General features: G+C 32.2%; 2 protein-coding genes across 2 annotated transcripts; one reads left to right on the forward strand and one right to left on the reverse strand.

Annotated features, from left to right (window-relative positions):
• Positions 1 to 3514: 3514 nt before the first annotated feature.
• Positions 3515 to 5116, reverse strand: LOC136987179 (zinc finger MYM-type protein 6-like). Its single transcript, XM_067284872.1, has 2 exons — positions 4148 to 5116; positions 3515 to 3853 (listed from the first exon to the last, which is right to left on the reverse strand). Exons 1-2 carry the CDS (start codon positions 5114 to 5116, stop codon positions 3515 to 3517), a joined length of 1308 nt encoding a protein of 435 aa, XP_067140973.1.
• A 929-nt stretch (positions 5117 to 6045) lies between these two features.
• Positions 6046 to 12279, forward strand: LOC136987075 (UPF0184 protein-like). The gene is made up of 2 exons (XM_067284727.1): positions 6046 to 6204; positions 12064 to 12279. The coding sequence occupies exons 1-2, from the start codon at positions 6120 to 6122 to the stop codon at positions 12225 to 12227; spliced, it is 249 nt and encodes an 82-aa protein (XP_067140828.1). The 5' UTR covers positions 6046 to 6119; the 3' UTR covers positions 12228 to 12279.
• The last annotated feature ends 9386 nt before the right edge of the window (positions 12280 to 21665 follow it).

The raw sequence follows: 21665 nt of genomic DNA on the forward strand, positions 1-21665 counted from the left end.
GCAAAATGCATGGGAGCCCCAGTTCTGTACTGTCCTGGCGGATAGTATGGTAAGGCGCGCGATTTTATTATATAATATATAAATATAATATAAAACAAATATTGAATTTTTTAATAAACATATTTTCACAAAATTATAAAAATAAAATTGTAAAAATAATAATAAAAAACAGAAATTAACACTTTCAGCAAGAGCCGCATTTGCCCATGCCTGGCATATATGTTACCGGCCAAACCCGATTTCAGGCCAAACTAGTTTGTCCTATGCGTGTCTGGCCAAACTAGTTTGTCATAGGCCGAACTGATTTATGTACTATAAATAGGTGCCAGTGTAGAAAAAAAAAATTTTTCTGTAATTCGAAATGCCACCAACATCCTGTAAAAATAAATAAAAGATAAAATATTTTATGTTACACTAAGAAGCACAAATAAGTTCAATTTTTAATTTTAGTGTAACTCTAAAAGTTATTTTTATTATTTCGTTTGAATTTTTGAAAATATGAGAGTTTCCAGACGAGTTCGAAAGCGAGTAAATCGCGAAATTCTTGTGTTAAAAAAATGATAGCGATAAATTGTGTTACGACGGAGGGAAAAAACCTATGATCTAAACAACGCGACACAAAAATGTAAACAACGAGACTTGGAACTGTCCGAACAAAACTGTCCGTGTCAAATAATCTATCAATGTCAACCCGGAAGATAAACTCTAGCACAAGCGCTCATAAACAGCTAGTCACGAGCGCTCATAAATCTTTGACTCGAGTATCTATAAATTTTTGACCGGTGTAAACTTTCTCGAAAAAGGGAAAATTTTGATAGACGGAAAAGATCGTTAAAGTTTTTAGACGCGAAAGAAATTACAATGGCCTGAATTGTGAGCGCAGGTGTTATAGTTTTATAAACAATCTCGGAGCAGAGTCGGCAAGGAGGTATCAGATGTACTGTATACCTCGAATCGGACCTTTCCCGCGACCCGAGATGGTCTCGTTTTGCACTTGGAAACAAAGGGGGAGACCAATCGGGAAGCGAGGAGAGGGACAAGGGACCAATCCAAAATGTGGATAGTAGACGAGAAAAAACAAATCAAGTATTCGCTTAGTTTAATAAAGCATTTTATTCGTAAAAATGCTTTATTAAAGTAAAAAAATCGTCATTTATTAATGTAAACCCATAGACCACGTGATGACAGTCGGCGATGACTCGTATGTCGCTACTCGGATATCTAGGTACTCTAGTTCAGTGGTGCGCAAACTGTTTTCGACTGCGACCCCTTTTGTAGAGAGAAAATTTTTGGCGACCCCTAGAGATAAATGTTCACAAATACGATGTATATTTCGCGCATTTTTTTCGTTTCATCGAATAAAAACATCATCATATCTGACATATTAATTTTATTTATAATTTTAAGAAAATACTTTTTGTTAACATAAAAATCAGTAAATTGCTCTCTAATGAGATGTATGTGGCTGCAAGTTTCTAATTATCTTATCGATGTTTGGATGTATGTTGCTAATTGCAATTCGCATATCATTTTCAGGGTTTAAACGCGAGCGGTATTTAGTTTTTATTGAAACTAGTTTGCTAAATCCAGTTTCACATAAATACGTTGATGCAAATTGTATTAAAACCCTGATGGCATTCTTGCATAAAACGGGCAGTGGCGTGCCGTCATTGGAAGCAGTGGAAGTGCCGCATCCACCTTCCAATGACCTTCCCTTGTATTTTCTAAAATATAAATTTTCGTATTTTAACGTACTTTGAATTAATTAAAATTAATATTTTATTATAACTGCATTATGTATCTTATTAAAAAATTCCATACTACTTGTGAAAAAAATGATAAGATTGCTATTGTATATTCGAATGTCAGTGGCGGAATGGAAGCGCTTCCGAGACAGCTTTCACGGCGAGAATAACTGAATGGTGTAAAGCAGCCAGAGGGCATTGGCGCATGCGCTTTACAGAGCATCAACCTCAGCCGGTTTAGCTGATGGAAACTACAAACGTATAACGCTTCCAACTATTCTATCCCTTAGCCACTGGCAGGAAGCTATCTGACTAAGTGAATTGTTTAAGATTTAAAAAGTAAAGAGTATTCAATGTTATTTTTAGGTACGTTTTATTGCGAAGTTATATTTAATTACAGTATAATTAAAAGAAAATTATAATTATATTGACAGATTTTCAGACATAAAATCTTTAGAATTTTTATCACTTTTAGATGTTTTTCATAATATTAAAATTATGAACAATTTTTCCAAGCGTGTTTTAATTTTTTAAATTAAGTAAATTTTATGGGAAATTTTTTGATTTATCTAAATTACGTAGCGAATCGCAATATTTATATTCGTGTCCGGACTATATTGACAAGTAACTCTTAGACATAAAACATATTATAATTAATGTCGATCCGAACAAAAACGTACTAAAAGAATTATATGATTTAGTATCATTAATATTTACGGTACCATCTACCGGTGGGTGTGTTGAGCGCAGTTTTTCGACCACGGAGCGAATTCATACATTGGCCAGGAACAGTCGGTCGCTAGCGTCGCTTTCGATAGAAAAAGAACTTGTAAATACGTTGACGGAGTCGACGACCAGCGACTTTTATGATAAAGTAATTAACGACTTGGCGGAATAGAATTAGTTTATAAAAAATTAAAAAAACAAGTGTTTCTATCATTGTATGTATTATTGTATTATTGTATGTATGTATTATTTGTATTTTAGAACTAAAATACATAAATTGTTTATTTTTGTCATTTTCAGTATTTGTTTAAAACTTTTATGGAAATGTCATGTACTGGACGGATCTGACCCGTCACGAAAGATGCGAAAAAACGGTTAATTTAGAGAAAAATTTATTCGTTTAAAAAAACATAGGTAAAAGTCGTTTGTAGTCGGACACTCATTGTTTATATCAAACTGCCAGGCAGAAACCATAAATCGCGGAAGGAAGTCGTCCTGTGATCGGTGGAAGATCGAATTCATCTTCGATTTTGACTTTTCTCACTCTCCAGGTAAGAGTGTCGTTACGTTTAATAACCAGGGACCAACCACTCGAGAAGCGTGATTGAGAGAGAACGACCAATCAAAATGGATGAAAGAAAGAACGGAGATTGATATAATCCCTCCCCGTGCCTTACAGACTTGTCAACGCCACTGTCCCGGGGCCACCTTCGATCGACCATCGAAGAACCACATCGACGCTCAGGACGTCCGAACGGCTGATTGTCCTAAAGCAAACTATTTTGTACATAGTGTATGTTTATTTTATGTTAAAATAAACGGTTTTTGTCAGATACTTGTCGTCTTTGTCTCTACAGCCACCACCCATGTACGAATGGGCCCTAGACCATTACTGACGAGCAATTAACTGACTGCCCCTGGAATTCGGCTTCTTACAGAAACAGCTTCCCTATCATCAAATGTCACGGCACGCCACTGAAAACGGGATATTGCTTTTCCACGGATAGCCGAAACTTTTGGCAAGGCTGAGTCTTAAATTGATTTCAAAGAGTATAATCACTAATTAAATCTATCAATTGCTCTTTCTCACTAATTTGAAGAGTTGAACTGCATATGTCGTAGGAAAATGGATCACGAATCCAACCAAGATCGTTTTCAGAAAAATCCTTGAATCTTCTCGAAAAATTTTCCTTTAACTTTTCAATGTGATTGGAAATGATGTTTTTAAATGTAAATATATCTATATTATTTTCCTTGATAAAATAGTTAAAGCAAAGGAACATGTCGGTGTTGTTTTTATTCAGTTCAGTTTGCCAGAGACTAAGCTTATTCTTAAAAGCTTGAATTTTACTGGCTGAAGTTATGATAGTTGAATTCTCACACTACAAGCTCAAATTTAAGTCGTTAAGTTTTTCGAAAATATCAACTAAATAGCTCAGCTTCCCTAGACAAACTTCATTGATATAATAACTTGCCAATCTATGTTTCTTTTCGATTAAAAACATGTACACTTCATTTCTCAAATCAAATATCCGTCGTAGTATTTTCCCACGTGAAAGCCATCTGACTTCGGTGTGTAACAGTAATCTCTCATACGTTGAGCCCATCTCATTGCAAAGTATTGAAAAGAGACGGCTGTTGAGGCTGTTGCATTTAATGTAGTTAATTGAACTAACAGCGTCTTGTAATATGTTGTGCAACTCTTCATCCATATCTTTTGCAACAAGAGCTTGCCGATGAATCATGCAGTGATTAAATACCATATGAGGCGCCACTTTCTGAATTAAGCCTCTGAGCCCTTTATTTGAACCTGTTAATGCTGCAGCACCATCAGTACAAACCGCAACACAGTTTGCCCAGGTAAGGGACTTTGCTTCAAAATATTCATTTATTACTTCGAATATTTTTTCTCCAGTTGTTTTTCCTTCCAAACTTTTGCAACATAAAAAAGTTTCTGTTATATCTTCATTAAAAATAAACCTAACGTAAATAATTGGTTGTGACATTTTAGTAATATCGGTAGTCTCGTCCAGTTGTAAAGCAAATACAGATGAATTTTGTATGCGTTTTATGACTTCTGACTCGATATTTCGTGACATTTCGGAAATCCGCCGAGACACGGTATCTCTTGATAATGGTATTGTTTTTAGTTTATTTCCATATTTATCGCCATGCATAATTGATGTCATCTTGGTTGCTGCAGGAAGGATAAGGAATTCTCCAATTGTATGGGGTTTCATTGTTTTTCCTATTAGATAATAAACTTCTAAAAAAGCTCGTAATGCTTTCTGAGGTATTGTTGTAAATTTCTTTAAATGTGCACTTTGAATTTTCAGATTTTCAGCTCGTCTTTGAAAAAAATCGGCATGTTTATTTTGAAGTTCTTTATGTTTAGTTTCCAGGTGCCTTTTTAATTTAGCTGGTTTCATGCTCTCATTTGCTAATTTTTCGTCGCAAATGACACATATCGGGCGTTCTTCATCACCAACAACAGAAAATGTAAAACCATACTTAATAAAATCCTCATTGTATTTTCTTATTTTTTTAGATAGGGCATTTAGTTCAGTATTTTGCGACTCCTCATCAGTATTTGTTCGTTTGTTAGCTGAAGATGTACCTGGTGTACGTATTACCCATTTATCCATTATGAAGATAGGGATTAAATTTTTTTATCATTTTTTTTCGAGAAATTCAATAAAATTAACAGAGATCTTTCTCTAATGATAGTACATACCTGATAACAAAGAGTAGTAAAGCCGGATAAAAATATACAAAATCATAATTATACAACGTCACATGAAAAAACTCGAGGAGAAACTAAAACAATTGCAGGCCAACTGCTACATGCTACAACTTTACATGGAAACGCGCAGTAAAACATTCAGTGATAATTTTTTATCGTTTGGTTGGCCTTTGAGGATTGTGGCTTTGTTCCTTTGTTTGGCTTGGTATGCTTAATGCTTCACTTATCTTATCTCTTCTTTTATGGCTTGGTTGGCCTTGGCTTGGTACACATGTCTACAAGATGACTACCACAGCCCTTGATTACCACTCCATCTCGTACGGCGCGCATGCTCAGTGCGCACCGTTCGACACAGAACGTATAACATCAATACGTCGGACAAATAGGCGCTTTTTAGTAAAACTGGCGAATTACCGCGAAGAGGACGCCATCTACCAGAGTGAAAAACTTGCGTCTTCACACTTTACATACATTACGCATTACGGTCAAAGAAAGAGCGGACAGCATGAAATTGCAATTAAACAGTGAGTGACGGCGCTTCACTTTTTATATGTACACTGTATGGTATGAAGCATGCAGGCATAATGCATTTCATAAAAATTTGGCGACCCCCAAAAAACTTCTGGCGACCCCCACAGGGGTCGCGACCCCTAGTTTGCGCACCGTGGCTCTAGTTCACCTATGTAGCAATTTTCGGCACCCGCCATTCCACACTTCCGCTGGTTATATTTCTTTACTTTATGTTTTTTTTTTACTTTTAATTAAAATTAATATAATTTCTTCGTATAAATTCATAAAAATTATATTATATCGAAATTTTTTTTGTATGTAAAATTATTCCGTATGAGGTAAACATTTCGATCCCCCTATTGTTCGATAAGAGAACTAAACACTGTAAACGAGCTATGTCCGACAGTTCCAAGATGAAATCGTTAGAATTCGAGAAATTAGAATTAAGTGATGGAATTTTGACAGAAGAAGAATTACAAGGTTTATTTTACTTTTAGTTTATTTGTTTTCCTGTAAGAAATTCTATTGGATTGAAATTATAGAATTTATTAAATTAATTGTAGTATTTCTTTGTAATTGATTACTATTATTGTATGGATGTAAATTTCAAACAATAGGTAATTGAAATTGTTCTGTGTGCTTTAAATTATACACATGTATTGTGATTGCTCAATATATTGCTACGAAATACGTTAATATATTTACAAGCTTGCGATAATGGTTGTCCAAGTTGATATTTTGGAGCTGCTAATTTTGTATGGTATTTTCTCCACAAATTTATTTATTTATTTATCACATCTACAATAGGAAGTGTCGCAAGACAGCAGATTTCCTCCCCCTATAAACAGGACTTTTAACAAAAAAATAGTGATAAAATACAAGAAAAACAAGCTCGTGACCATACAATAAATAACTTTAAAAAAGCATAAAAGACAATACATAAAAAATGCTATATACATACACAAAAACTTAAACAATAATCTACATGAACTGACTTAAAATTCTGTATACATAAAATGTAAAAGTTAGCACAAATTTGCTTACAAAGTTGAATTTTTAATAATTACTACATAATTTTGTTGTTTGTTAATTGTTAAAATAGGCAGAAACTTTGTGTTTTATTTTTCTATTTCCAATGTGAATCTGTACACCACTGTGTGTGTGTGTGTTGTTTATATCTAATTTCATCTCATTTAAATGAAAGTGTGAAATTAGATATAAATAATAATTGAAATTTAAAACATTATATAGTTTGAAATGTTTAAAATCTAAATATTTATAAGTTGTTATTGGGTATATTATGAAATATGAACAGGATTATTAGCTTAGACTTATTGGTCAGCTTATAAAAGTATAATTATGGTATTTAATTGATTTATTGGCAGAATTTATTACAACTGATTAAATTTATAATAATAAAATTTAATTAGTAAAAATAAATTTTTATTAAAGTTCTGTATAGTCAAAATTTATTGGAAAAGCTTAAAACAGCTGGCTTTGTTTGTGTACTGTATACAGTATGTTCTGTTTGCCAGTTCAATTTTATTTTTAAACTTTACCTAAATGCTTATTTTTTTTCTACTAGCCTGAAATAAATCATCTATACTTTGAATATTATTTATAATCTTTGAAGAAGTTTATTCATTTTGTTATCATTTTTAAACTTTAGGCCATGAAATGTATATATTTCAGCATTTTGAAAGTAAAAGTTTGAACCAGACTGACAGACAAATACATAGAAAAGATATTTTTTTAAAACAGATAAGTTTAACTCTATAATCCTTTGTCATGTATAGTATTTACTACAGCCAACAAACATCCAACGGTTTAACCACACACAAATTATTAATCAATTTTCCCTTCTATATATGCATTTCGGGTTGATGTAAATTATCAACTCTTCTTCAGTGCCATATAATTTGTATGTGCTTTCATAAAATAACAACCATAGGTAAAAATTCAATTTTGAGTATTTTATGTTTTGAATTGGTGGTTCGATACTACTTTTAAAAGTGAATAAGTGAACATCTGCCATTTTTTTAATATATTATAAACAAGCCAAGATAAAAATAAAACATTAAAATATATAACATGTAGTATGCAATAATCCTGTAGGATTAAGACATATTCAAAATTATAAACACCAGAAATGCACTTGTACTCAGAATTGAATTTTCACCTATGGTTGTTCTTTTATGAAAACATGTACAAATTACATGGCACTGAAGAGGGGTTGAGAACTTACATCAACCTGAAATGCGTATATAGACGAGAAAATTGATTTAATAAATTGTGCCTGGTTAAACCATTGGATGCTTGTTGGCTATAGAAAATACTATACCTGACATAAAGGATTATAGAATTAAACTATTAAGAATACACTACCCTATTTAAGAATTAAGAAAATATCTGAGTTTTCCTTCCATAAGTTAAAATTGAATTGATCAGTTTTAACAGATCTTTGTATATGTATAAATTCAACAAATAATGTATAAGAACTAGTTGTTTTTTCAAGATGTGCATATCCTCATTAGCATTGCTAATGTGTAATTAATTACCCAATTTTCAGGCATTTTCAACTATGTGGATTATTTGGTAGATAATCTTAGTGGATAATTTCAGAAATTTCAACATTGTTTTAATATCACAATACTTCAGCATTGCAAGAAATAAATTTAACTTTATTACAATCTGCAAACTCATTTGCACTTTCAACCATCATTAGTTTAATAACTAGTTCATTCAATGCTTTGTTTAATAAGTTGTAAGTATTTTTAATTAAACAATTTCATCTAGTTGTTTCAGCCTATTTGTTGAAACTATAGAGAAGAAATTGAACTAAAAAATAGAATAAATAAGACAAATAATAAAGTTGACTTATATTTACAGGGTGGCTAATAAATATTTTAAGTTAGTTTACTTATATTTAATATGAGAATCTTGTCAGACAGGCTAATTGATGCATATTATATCTGAAAACAATAAAAAAAATGCCTTTATTTGACAATATTCTCTTTTATGAATTATCAAAATGCATTTTGTCTTTCTACCAAATTTAAACCCTCTTTAGTTAAGACTATTGCTAAAAACTTCTTTAACTAAAGAGGGTTTAAATTTGATAGAAAGACAAAATGCGTTTTGATAATTCATAAAAGAGAATATTGTCAAATAAAGGCATTTTTTTTATTGTCCTCGGATAGACAATGGCATTTGATGCATATTATGACAAGATTGTCATATTAAATATATGTTAATTAATTTGAATTTAAAAAATTACTGTGCTTCTTCATCTTTTTGTAATAATTTTTTGACTATAATATAAAAAGTAAATAAGTTTGTCTCCTGTTATGCTTTTTAATAGTCAGAAGAAAATTTTTTATAAAATCTTAATATCCTATAAATTACTCTGAAATATATTTTAGTTTACAATACTTATATAAAAACAGTTAATGGATTTAAGTAGGGAGCATAAAGCTAGAGTGACTCAATCAGTAAATGAACAGCTACCAATGAATGACTACCAGGGTCAATCATTGGAATTTAACAAATTTACAACCACACCTATACATTTGCTACGAGCAAATTTTTAATTACTAATGTTTTCCGCCTACTGCTATAGGTCATCATCAGGTTTCTTAAAACCGTTTTCAGAAACTGTTCCATAAACAGAACATTCCATTTAAATTTTAACCTTTGAAGAATTCTGGAAGTAAATTTAAATTTAAACACATTAACTAAATAACTTATGAAAAATACAATGAACAATCATCCCACATAGTGTGTGTATATATATATATATATATATATATATATACTGTGTATTTTAAATAATATATGTATGATGTCCTCTTTTATAGCTTTTGCCTGCCCCCCCCTTTCTCTGAATTTATTATGGGATAATAATATGAGAATTTTTTAATTTTCTATAGAATAAAATCTTCCATCAAATTTGTTATAGAGCAGGTGTGTCAAACTCATTTAAACAACGGGCCATTAATGTGACTGGTAAGATTCATGTGGGCCACATCACATTTAGAAAATTTTTTAAAATAATAATTTGAAGTGAGAATGCAGGAATATAGATAGGGCAATTAAAACACATTATGTAGTTCAGTGAATTAAAATCAACAATATATAATCGCTATAGTATTGCTTTTATTTAATGTACATATTTATAAAACAAATTAATTGTTTTCACCGGAAACTTGCCAGCGTTATCTTCCTCCTCCAGTTTTCCAGTATCTGGATTCAAAGACTGAGAACAATCTTCTTTATGGCAGATAGATGTTTATTAGTTAAACTTGATCTGCGGCCACTAAAAATCACATTGGGGCCACTGGTTTGACACCCCTGTTATAGAGTAATAGATTTAAAGTACTTCATAAAACATGCATCAAACACACTTAAAATTTTAAAATATGACATAAAACTTACATGAATTTAAAATAAAACAAAATAAAATAAGCTCCAATATATTGCATGTTACATAGATACTAACTACTACAAGCCAAAGATTAATTATTAAGCATGTAAAATGCACAATACAGTAATACCTTTTGGTTTTTGTTGACTTTGGTTATTGTCAGTTTCGGTTTTTGTCGATTTCCCCCCCCTCTGCGAAAAATTTGTCTCAGATTTCATCATCGTGCCCATGTGACCTCTCTGCTAATTTTGTGAAAACAAAGGGCAGCCCATGTGTTTTCCTGCTCAGTGTGGCATTGTTTCTCATGCTGTTTCTCTCATCTCAGTGTGGTATTCACGTGTCTAGCCAATTCCATTGCTTTCCTTTCTCTTTAGCTCCATCATGGGACCAAAGAAAGTTTCCAGAACTAGCAGCCCTTCAAATGCCATGTTAAATGTTTATTTATTCTTTACATTAGTCTTTTATATTCATTTCTTATTGCTTTTAGTATTGAACACTATATTTATTTGCTATAAAATGTGTTTTAGGTATTTATTTTGGAGTGTCTAGAACAAATTAACATGGATTTACATCACAATGTGAATCTCTCTGTAAACCATATAATCTGGTAGATGTATCTCACAGCAAATTCTGGTTAGCAAATTGTTTTTATTTACGATAGACTTACATATGCATTTCGGGTTGGTATAATGCGATCACAACCCCTCTTCAGTGCTAGTTCATATAAAACGAAAATATATTAGAACATGACAATGATATACCTAAGCAGTATAAAACACTTACAATTCACCTCTATGTAAATTACAAAAATTACGTTTATAATTAGTGGTTGGAGGGCAAACTTTCCCATCCCAAACAGTATCTAAAAAAAAACTGTACATTTTTACATTTAGTAATACTATTTGTGATTGTAATATTTGCTCTCAACCAATGTTTACATGTATATATTTTGTAATTTACTAGAGTAATTCTAGAGTGAATTTGTTATACTGCTTTTAAGGTATATCATTGTCATGTTCTAATATATTTTTGTTTTATATGAACTAGCACTGAAGAGGGGTTGCGATCACATTATACCAACCCGAAATGCATATGTAAGTCTTCGTAAATAAAAACAATTTGCTAACCAGAATTTGCTGTGAGATATGTCTACCAGATTATATGGTTTACAGAGATAGATTCACATTGTGATACCATACAGCAAGCCGATTATATACTATGGATTTACATTGGTTCATACGGAAATAATTGCCTCGGTTTTCGACTGTTTCGGATTTCATCGATTGTTTTCGGACGGATTATTGACGAAAACCAAGATATCACTGTATATCCACAAATAGCTTTTATGTCGTCATATAAACTTATGAGTGTTTTGAAGTATTTTCTAATACATAGATCAGTTTATTATTCTATGACAAATGTTCTGAAGGTTTTGTTCTATTATTATTTTATAACAAATTTGGAGAAGTTTGTAAAATGTTTTGTATTTGAAAACTGAAGACAGCTTAATTGGAGCTGAAAACAACTTTTTGTGAATTAAAAGAATTGGCTTTCATATGTAATAGTTATTAGAAGAGATATATTAAAAAATCAAATTATATTTATTTATATCTATATTTAGAGTATAAAATCCTATTGTTGGAATTTTGAAATTACACAGTAAATACAAAGTTTTAGTAAGTTTAAGTTAAAAAATTAAGTTATAATTAAAAATTAATACAAATTCTGTTTCAGATTAATATATTAAAGTTCATATTTAAAAAAATAAAATAATACAATTAAAATTTGTTAGGAAATGGTTTTCTACAGAATATAGATATTTACTTTTATAAATTTCACAATATAAAAACTTTGTTTTGATTAGATGAAAATTTGAATATGACCTACATTTATGTCAAATTTTTTTTGAATTTTAGAATATGAAGCTTTAAATCTAGCAATGGATCAGCTTAATTCTTGCTTAGATGTTCTGGAACAACAGAATAATTCATTAAATGCTGAATTGCGCCAGTTTATAGAGTCACACAAGAAAGAAGAAAGTGAAAGAAAGGATTCATGTGAAACATCCGAAACCAAATAATGTAGTTAATTTTTGGAATTTTTAATCGTATTAAAAAATCTGAAGTTATAAATTTAAATTTTAAAAATTATTACATGTTAAAAATATTTTCATTGATTGTTATATATCATGGAATTATAAATCAACTATATATGTATATATTGTACATTCATAGTATAAATTTATTAAAAGAATAAATATATTAATACAACCAAATTGTAAAAAAAGTATAAAAATAATAAATTGATAATCAAGAAAATGATTAAATTATAATAAATTTTTATTATAAATGGAATTTTATGATTGGATCATTATTATTTTACAAGTAACTAAGGTTGGACCTATATTTATTCTTTAGAATTATATTTTGAAAAGATTTATTTCTTATTAATGATGGTAAAATATTTTATATTCATGGTAAATAATTTTGAAAATTATGCTAAATTACTTTAATAAAACTATTTGTTGTTTTATTTAAAAATTGGTCTGTCTATTTAATAAGAAATTATTTCTGAGAATTGTTTTATAAATGCCAAACTTTTCTGCAATATTATGAGATCAATTTATTAAATTTAATATTCATAAGTGATAAAAGTCAATCTGAAATTACACACTGTTTGAATAGTTCATTGTGAGTTAACGCCTGTGTTAATGAGAAATATTCTTAACTGATTGAGCCTTTAAAAAGCTTTATCATAATTCACTGTTGCTGGTAAAGATTTTTAAATGTATCAAGCATATTAAACAGCAGCATATTAATGTGCATGTTTAAACATAAGCAGCTCTTGATTATGTGAATGTGATTCTCAAGTTTATTGATTTATCAGTCTCTAAACTGAAACTGAATTTGAGAGAAGAGAAATTGTAATTTTAAAAGTATAAATAGATATAGGCTGTATTAAATTTAAGTTAAGGGAGAGAGTGAAATTGAAATGTGTGTATATAATTTTTCTCCTTCCTATCTTGTGGATATTAAAAAGATGTTTTTCATGCCCTTTGTTGATTCATCCAGGCTCACCAACAATGAGGGTGACCAGCTGGTGATATCATGGATTATAAAATTAATTTTTTTGAATAATTCTTCCATATAATAAATGGATATGCACAGGCCTGTCTTTAGGTGTGGGCCCAGGGGCCTCCTAACATTCGAGACCTCGAAAATATGCAAAATTGACTAGAGCAACAAGTAATAAAATTATTATAAACGCTGATCCTACGTTGAATCATACGGGACATTCCAATTTTCATTGAAATGTTCCGTATGATTCCAATTGTTATTTCTCGAGTGTTGAGTGTTGAAATTTGACGTCATTAACGACATTCCAACTTCCCACTCGTTGCTAAATTCAGCAGTGTAACAGCGGTGCTGAAGCGAAAGTTGCACGCATCTGAGTAGTAATTTTACAACACAAAATACTACAGCGATTGGTGTTGTAAAATTACTACTCGGATGCGTGCAGCTTTCGCTCCAGCAACCGCTGTTACCTGAGATTATAGCCAACTAAACAAACGAAACAACATAGCGTCTGTTCAGTTGGCTATAATCTCACTGTTCCACGAAATATTTAATGTTAATTGATTTAAAAGTACTCTTTTGTCAAAGTTCCTTGATGAAAGATAATGGCATCATACTATAAAATTAATGACATTTAACAAGAACACAAAAGTATTTTAATGCTCGATTAACTCTACACCAGTAGTCATCGAACAAGCGTTTAGATTCTTATGTATTTATTATTTAACAGATTGAAAATAACATTATAATCAAGGATTATCAATCTTTACGAGTCCATCCATGAACGCAGCCATCTTGATAAAGCGAAAAAAGAACCTTTCGGGACTGCTGTAAATTATACTGTCAAACCAGCAATCTGCATTGCGCGGCTTTACACGCAGCGCAACGCAGCAATCTTATTAGCAACAATTTCGCTTTGAGTTCCTGTAGCCGCTGCAGCACTGCTGAAAAGATTGAATCTTCAGAAAGCGCAAATATCTTCATCTAGACAAATTGTCGTTCGTCAAACCATAAACAGCCTCGTAAACCTGTTGTATTCCAAGAGGGAATCGGACTTAATAAACATTTTACTAGTTATTAGCATTTACAATTTTTTTTTTTTTTATAAAACTCATCCGTACCTACAAAATTTAAGCATTTTCCCATTTTACAATAATTAATAATATAAAATTTATTATAACAAAATCTCATAACAGATAGCGCCACACACAATTTTATTTATTATATTTGATAATATAACAGTTATTTTTAAAATAAAATTTCATATCAGCGAAAAGTTACGCGACTCGTTGCTTGATTTTTTAATTTTAGCAAAAGGAATAAATAAAAGACAAAAATATTTATTTTTTATAATTCATAAACAAAAAATATTTCTCAACAATACGAAATAGCCTATTGTTAGTCTATTGTTGCTCTGCATTGTTGGAAGTCGAGTAACTGCGTTTCGGAAAAAAATTTTACTTAATTTATTCATATTGCGTCAATTATAATTGAATATTGTAAGTATTTTGATCTTTATTAATGTATTAATTACTGTATATTGCAGTGGCGTGCCGTGCCGTGACATTTGATGATAGGGAAGCTGTGTTTCTGTAAGAAGCCGACTTCCAGGGGCAATTAGTTAATTGCGCGTCAGTGATGACCTAGGGTCCATTCGTATGTGCGTGGTGGCAGAAGAGACGTATGTGACAAAAACCGACAAAAAAGAAACATAAAATAAACATATACTATGTACAAAATAGTTTGCTTTAGGACAATCAGCCGTTCGGACATCCTGAGCGTCGATGTGGTTCTTTGATGATCGATCGAAGGTGGTCCCGGGACAGTGGCGTTGACAAGTCTGTAGGGCACGGGGAGACCTACCTCTGTTGGCGTCGGGGACACGGTCTAAGACCGAAGTGGCACGGGTTACAGGTTGGCACAATAGACGAGAAACTGTTTTTTTTTTTCTGCGCGTTGACACACGGCGTTTTGGTTATTCGGAACGTTAACCGAGTGCCAGGTGTCCTCGATTGTCGGAGATTATATCAATCTCCGTTCTTTCTTTCATTCATTTTGATTGGTCGTTCTCCCTCAATCACGCATCCCAAGTGGTTGGTCCCTGGTTACTAAATGTAACGAGACTCTTACCTGGAGCCGGAGAAAAGTCAAAATAGAAGATGAATTCGATCTTCCACCGATCATAGGACGACTTCCTTCCGCGATTTATGGTTTCTGCCTGACAGTTTGATATAAACAATGGGTGTCCGACTACAAACGACTTTTACCTATGTTTTTTTTAAACTAATAAATTTTTCTCTAAATTAATTACTTCATCATAAAGTCGCTGGTCGTCGACTCCATCAACGTATTCGAAAGCTTTTTTTCTATCGAAAGCAATGCTAGCGACCACGATTTTTCCTCCGACCGAGTGTTCCTGGCCAATGTATGAATTCGCTCCGTGGTCGTAAAACTGCGCTCAACAGACCCACCGGTAGATGGTACCGTAAATATTAATGATATTAAATTATATAATTCTTTTAGTACGTCTTTGTTCGGATCGACATTAATTATAATATGTTTTATGTCTAAGAGTTACTCGTCAATATAATCGGGACACAAATATAAATATTGCGATTTGCTGCGTAATTTAGATAAATGAAAAAAATTCCCATAAAATTTACTTAATTTAAAGAATTAAAACACTCTTAGAAAAATCGTTTTTCGTAATATTAAAATTATTAACATCTAAAGTGATAAAAATTCTAAAGATTTTATGTCAATATAATTACAGTATAATTAAAAGAAAATTATAATCAAATATAACTTTGTAAAAAAAGTACATAAAAATAACATTGAATACTCTTTACTTTTTAAATCTTAAACAATTCACTTAGAAAAGCTTTCTACCCAGTGGCTAAGGGATAGAATCGTTTTTTTTTTTTTTTTTTTTTTTTTTTTTAACTCTTTCCGCCCTGTAGGCACTAAGAGGGCCTCTTTTAGTAGGCCCATTATGGGTTCGGCCAGGCCCACAATGGGGCGACCGGGTGGTGAGGGACGGGGCCCGACATATCCAAACGGACCACCCCCCGAAAAATTCCTGGGGATTATTCGACCCGTTCGGATTCGATCCCGGGTCCCCCAGAGCGGTAGGCTGCCACCTTTACCGCTCGCCATCCGGCCGTCGCAAGGGGGTGAATAGAATCGTTGGAAGCGTTATATGTTTGTAGTTTCCATCAGCTAAACCGGCTGAGGTTGATGCTCTGTAAAGCGCATGCGCCAATGCCCTCTGGCTGCATTACACCATTCAGTTATTCTCGCCGTGGAAGCTGTCTCGGAAGCGCTTCTATTCCGCCACTGATATTCGAATATACAATGGTAATCTTATCGTTTTTTTCACATGTAGTATAGAAATTTGTAATAAGATACATAATGCAGTTATAATAAAATATTAATTTTAATTAATTCAAAGTACGTTAAAATATGAAAATTTATATTTTAGAAAATACAAGGGAAGGTGGAAGCGGCGCTTCCACTGCTTCCAATGACGGCACGCCACTGGTATATTGTATACAACTGAATATAAGAAAGATTCTGAAAATATAAATGCATGTTTTTTAATATTCTCTAAATATAGTAAAATTAAATTTTTCATATTCGTTGATTCTATTATAATAAATTTATTTTATTATTTCGTAAAGTAATAAATATTATAATTAATTTACATTTAATTTTTTTTTCCACAGATTAAGGATGTTACTTTATTGGTGCTGTCGATTAATCCTTATCGGAGTCCAATTGTTTCTACCTCTATGGTGTTTATCAACTGTCATGCACACTCTGGTTGAGATTGGTGTGTATATTTCGAAAATAAATATTCGACGAAAGAGTCGAAAGGATTCCACACGCCAATTACGCTTGGTTCGATGCCAGAAAAGGTCGAAACAAGAATTTGTTCAGAATTCCTCAAATTACAATTATTATTTTTATAATTATACGGAAACAGACAAAACAAGGAAGAGAACTTCAAGAGAAAAAGACAATATTGAACCAAAAAATGCAAAACGACAACGTCGTGATAGTAATTCTAGTTCTGGTTCAGTATTTATGCCAACAAATCAACTATCTGTTGGCTTAATATTAATTCCAAACTGTGAATTATCTCCAAATATTCAAAAACAAAGTTCTTGTCGTCAAACCGAGTCGTCAAATATTTCTACAAATATGAGAAGCAAAGCGACAAAAAATAATGAAATTTTCAGTTCATACAGTTCTAGTAGACGAATAATGGAAAAAATGCCATTCAAGAGTTCTATTAATCAGTCTGCTAAAGAAAAGGCAACTGAGAATGTGGAAAAAATATCTCAAAGCAATTCTTCGATGGCCATTCCAACGACATTAAAAAAGGGCATATCTTATCGAAGAAATCTTCTCGTATATAGCTCTCTTGGAACTCATATACAAACTGCACCCATACCTGATCGTCTTCCTACATTAGAAGAATGTATTAAGGATAAAAAATTGGAAGAAAAACGTCTGGAATGGTTGTTGTCTGGAGTAAAACAAGCCTGCAAGGAGAAAGATTGTACAAAAAGGAATGATAGTGATATTTATTGCGGTTGCCAACCAGGTTTGGTTCTATATCAGGAAAGGTCGAAACGGGAATTTGCTCAGAATCAAAAAATGGGTCTGAATCACTCATATTACAATGATTATTATAATCATAAGCAAATAGATAAGAAAAGGAAGAGAACTTGAAAAGAGAAAGACAGTATTGAACTAAAAAGTTCAATACATAAATAATATATTTCATTTATTATACATTATATTATTATTATTATATATATTATATTATTATTATATATATTATATATATTGCAGTGGCGTGCCGTGACATTTGATGATAAAGAAGCTGGTTTCTGTAAGAAGCCGAATTCCAGGGGCAGTCAGTTAATTGCTCGTCAGTAATGGTCTAGGGCCCATTCGTACATGGGTGGTGGCTGTAGAGACAAAGACGACAAGTATCTGACAAAAAACGTTTATTTTAACATAAAATAAACATACACTACGTACAAAATAGTTTGCTTTAGGACAATCAGCCGTTCGGACGTCCTGAGCGTCGATGTGGTTCTTCGATGGTCGATCGAAGGTGGCCCCGGGACAGTGGCGTTGACAAGTCTGTAAGGCACGGGGAGGGATTATATCAATCTCCGTTCTTTCTTTCATCCATTTTGATTGGTCGTTCTCTCTCAGTCACGCTTCTCGAGTGGTTGGTCCCTGGTTATTAAACGTAACGACACTCTTACCTGGAGCGTGAGAAAAGTCAAAATCGAAGATGAATTCGATCTTCCACCGATCACAGGACGACTTCCTTCCGCGATTTATGGTTTCTGCCTGGCAGTTTGATATAAACAATGAGTGTCCGACTACAAACGACTTTTACCTATGTTTTTTTAAACGAATAAATTTTTCTCTAAATTAACCGTTTTTTCGCATCTTTCGTGACGGGTCAGATCCGTCCAGTACATGACATTTCCATAAAAGTTTTAAACAAATACTGGAAATGACAAAAATAAACAATTTATGTATTTTAGTTCTAAAATACAAATAATACATACATCATACAATAATACATACAATGATAGAAACACTTGTTTTTTTAATTTTTTATAAACTAATTCTATTCCGCCAAGTCGTTAATTACTTTATCATAAAAGTCGCTGGTCGTCGACTCCGTCAACGTATTTACAAGTTCTTTTTCTATCGAAAGCGACGCTAGCGACCGACTGTTCCTGGCCAATGTATGAATTCGCTCCGTGGTCGAAAAACTGCGCTCAACACACCCACCGGTAGATGGTACCGTAAATATTAATGATACTAAATCATATAATTCTTTTAGTACGTTTTTGTTCGGATCGACATTAATTATAATATGTTTTATGTCTAAGAGTTACTCGTCAATATAGTCCGGACACGAATATAAATATTGCGATTCGCTACGTAATTTAGATAAATCAAAAAATTTTCCATAAAATTTACTTAATTTAAAAAATTAAAACACGCTCGGAAAAATTGTTGATAATTTTAATATTACGAAAAACATCTAAAAGTGATAAAAATTCTAAAGATTTTATGTCTGAAAATCTGTCAATATAATTATAATTTTCTTTTAATTATACTGTAATTAAATATAACTTCGCAATAAAACGTACCTAAAAATAACATTGAATACTCTTTACTTTTTAAATCTTAAACAATTCACTTAGTCAGATAGCTCCCTACCAGTGGCTAAGGGATAGAATCGTTGGAAGCGTTATACGTTTGTAGTTTCCATCAGCTAAACCGGCTGAGGTTGATGCTCTGTAAAGCGCATGCGCCAATGCCCTCTGGCTGCTTTACACCATTCAGTTATTCTCGCCGTGAAAGCTGTCTCGTAAGCGCTTCCATTCCGCCACTGACATTCGAATATACAATAGCAATCTTATCATTTTTTTCACAAGTTGTATGGAATTTTTTAATAAGATACATAATGCAGTTATAATAAAATATTAATTTTAATTAATTCAAAGTACGTTAAAATATGAAAATTTATATTTTAGAAAATACAAGGGAAGGTCATTGGAAGGTGGATGCGGCGCTTCCATTGCTTCTCAATGACGGCACGCCACTGATATATTTATATATATTCAATATATTCATTTTTTAAATTATTTCGATATTGTATATATACTACAACAAAATTTTAATAAATAATATTAATTTATCGGTAACGAAAGTTCGTTATGCCTTATTTTATACACAATCAATTTTAACAATGCATTTTCGGTAGTTAAGAAAAATCAACTCTAAACGATATTTTAATTTTTACAATTTTCTTCCTCTGATGACGTAAAACTTATTAGGAGATAGTCAGGGGCGAATTTCATTCTCTCTAACCGATTTTACTCAAATTTGAGCATGTCCACATACGTGAGAATGGAGAACCCAATAAAAGGGAACTACTAGATTGTCGGGGCAACATAGCTGTGTAGCTACTGCTCAACCGAAACTCAAGAAATAAATTACCATCTCCGATCTCTTCACATTAACAAAATTAAAGCATTGTCTCGATAGTGTTTGGTTGGCATATTGAAAAAAATTTAATTTCATATCATATAAATAAAGTTTGGATTACAGTTTTGTCTTGGGCCCGGTTGAGAGTTAACGGAAATATTGGGTTATTCAATATTTCTTTTTAAATATTTTACTATTCTCTCTTTTCGCTAAGGACAAAACATGCCCATTATAGGTCCTTTTTTATGACTTTTTCCGCCCTGTGGGAACTAAATGGGACATTTTCCATGCCCACTATGAGTTCGAACAGGCCCATAATAGGCTGTATGATAAGGAAATAAGCTCGTGCCTGGAATATCTCAGTGTATCGGTATCATATTCGTTCTTAAATTCGTATCCTTTCTAACAGTAGTTAAACTACTGTTAGAAACGGCAAACACCACCGAATCAACTAAATAAAGGTGGAGTCAAAGCCAAGTGATTGAGTTAATACCACGATCTTGTGTTTAACAATTCGAAAATCATTTTATTCGTAAAAATGCTTTAGCATTTTTGCGAATAAAATGATTTATTAAACTAAAAAAAAATCGTCATCTCTTAATGTAAACCCATAGACCACGTGGTGAAAGTCGACAGAACATGGCGGCGATCACTCGTATGTCGCTACTCTGATACAGTAGAGCGTCGATAAGTGTAACGTCGGTAAGTGGAATGGCCGGAAAGTGGAACGATTTTCAGTCGGACTGTGTCGTGCTGAATCGAATGTTTTTGATACTAAATTTACTTCTAAAGTATAATTTTCATGTTTTTTATATTCTTTAATATATTTATTTTGTTTGTACAAAATGCAGAAATAATTTTTAACGATACGATAGCCTCGATGATTATTATAAAAATTTTCGTTAGGCTTAAAATCGACGAAAATTCAACACGAAGCAACGGGACACGCAACGCACGGAGAAAAATTTGAACATCGGACAGGTTAATGTATTTTTTCGTACAAAGTCGGAAACTGGAACAAATCATTAACTGGAAGGACCCCAGTCCCCAATTGGTTCCACTTATCGACGCTCTACTGTATCTAGGTACAGTACTCTAATTCACGCCTTGCACGCCCCCTTACGGCGGGCCTGCTGAGATCTAACAATATATGTTGTTATTATTATTACGAATCATATGACTAAGTATGACTAAGTTATCTTGTTGTAAATTTTGATAATTTTGGTTTTGATAATGTGTGAAGCTACAATTACATTTATACAGTTATAGTTACATTTGGTATCAGAATAAACTACGTAATATCAATACGTACCCCTAAAATTGCAGAAAAATTAAATTACCTTTAGAATAGTTATTTAAATTATTGTATTGTTTTTTGTTTGATTTAAAATATGATGACACTATTACAGAAA

The sequence above is a fragment of the Centruroides vittatus genome, unplaced genomic scaffold (assembly GCF_030686945.1).
Source record: "Centruroides vittatus isolate TY-2023 unplaced genomic scaffold, ASM3068694v2 contig_1215, whole genome shotgun sequence".
NCBI classification, from domain to species: Eukaryota; Metazoa; Arthropoda; class Arachnida; order Scorpiones; family Buthidae; genus Centruroides; species Centruroides vittatus.

Bases quoted from the DNA above. Each gene is read 5' to 3' on its own strand.
- LOC136987075 (XM_067284727.1), top strand. From the start codon at position 6,120: ATGTCCGACAGTTCCAAGATGAAATCGTTAGAATTCGAGAAATTAGAA. The intron at 6,205-12,063 runs GTTTATTTTACT...TTTGAATTTTAG, and splicing joins GACAGAAGAAGAATTACAAG to AATATGAAGCTTTAAATCTA.
- LOC136987179 (XM_067284872.1), bottom strand. From the start codon at position 5,116: ATGGATAAATGGGTAATACGTACACCAGGTACATCTTCAGCTAACAAA. The intron at 3,854-4,147 runs GTTAGTTCAATT...TTGAGCTTGTAG, and splicing joins ACAACATATTACAAGACGCT to TGTGAGAATTCAACTATCAT.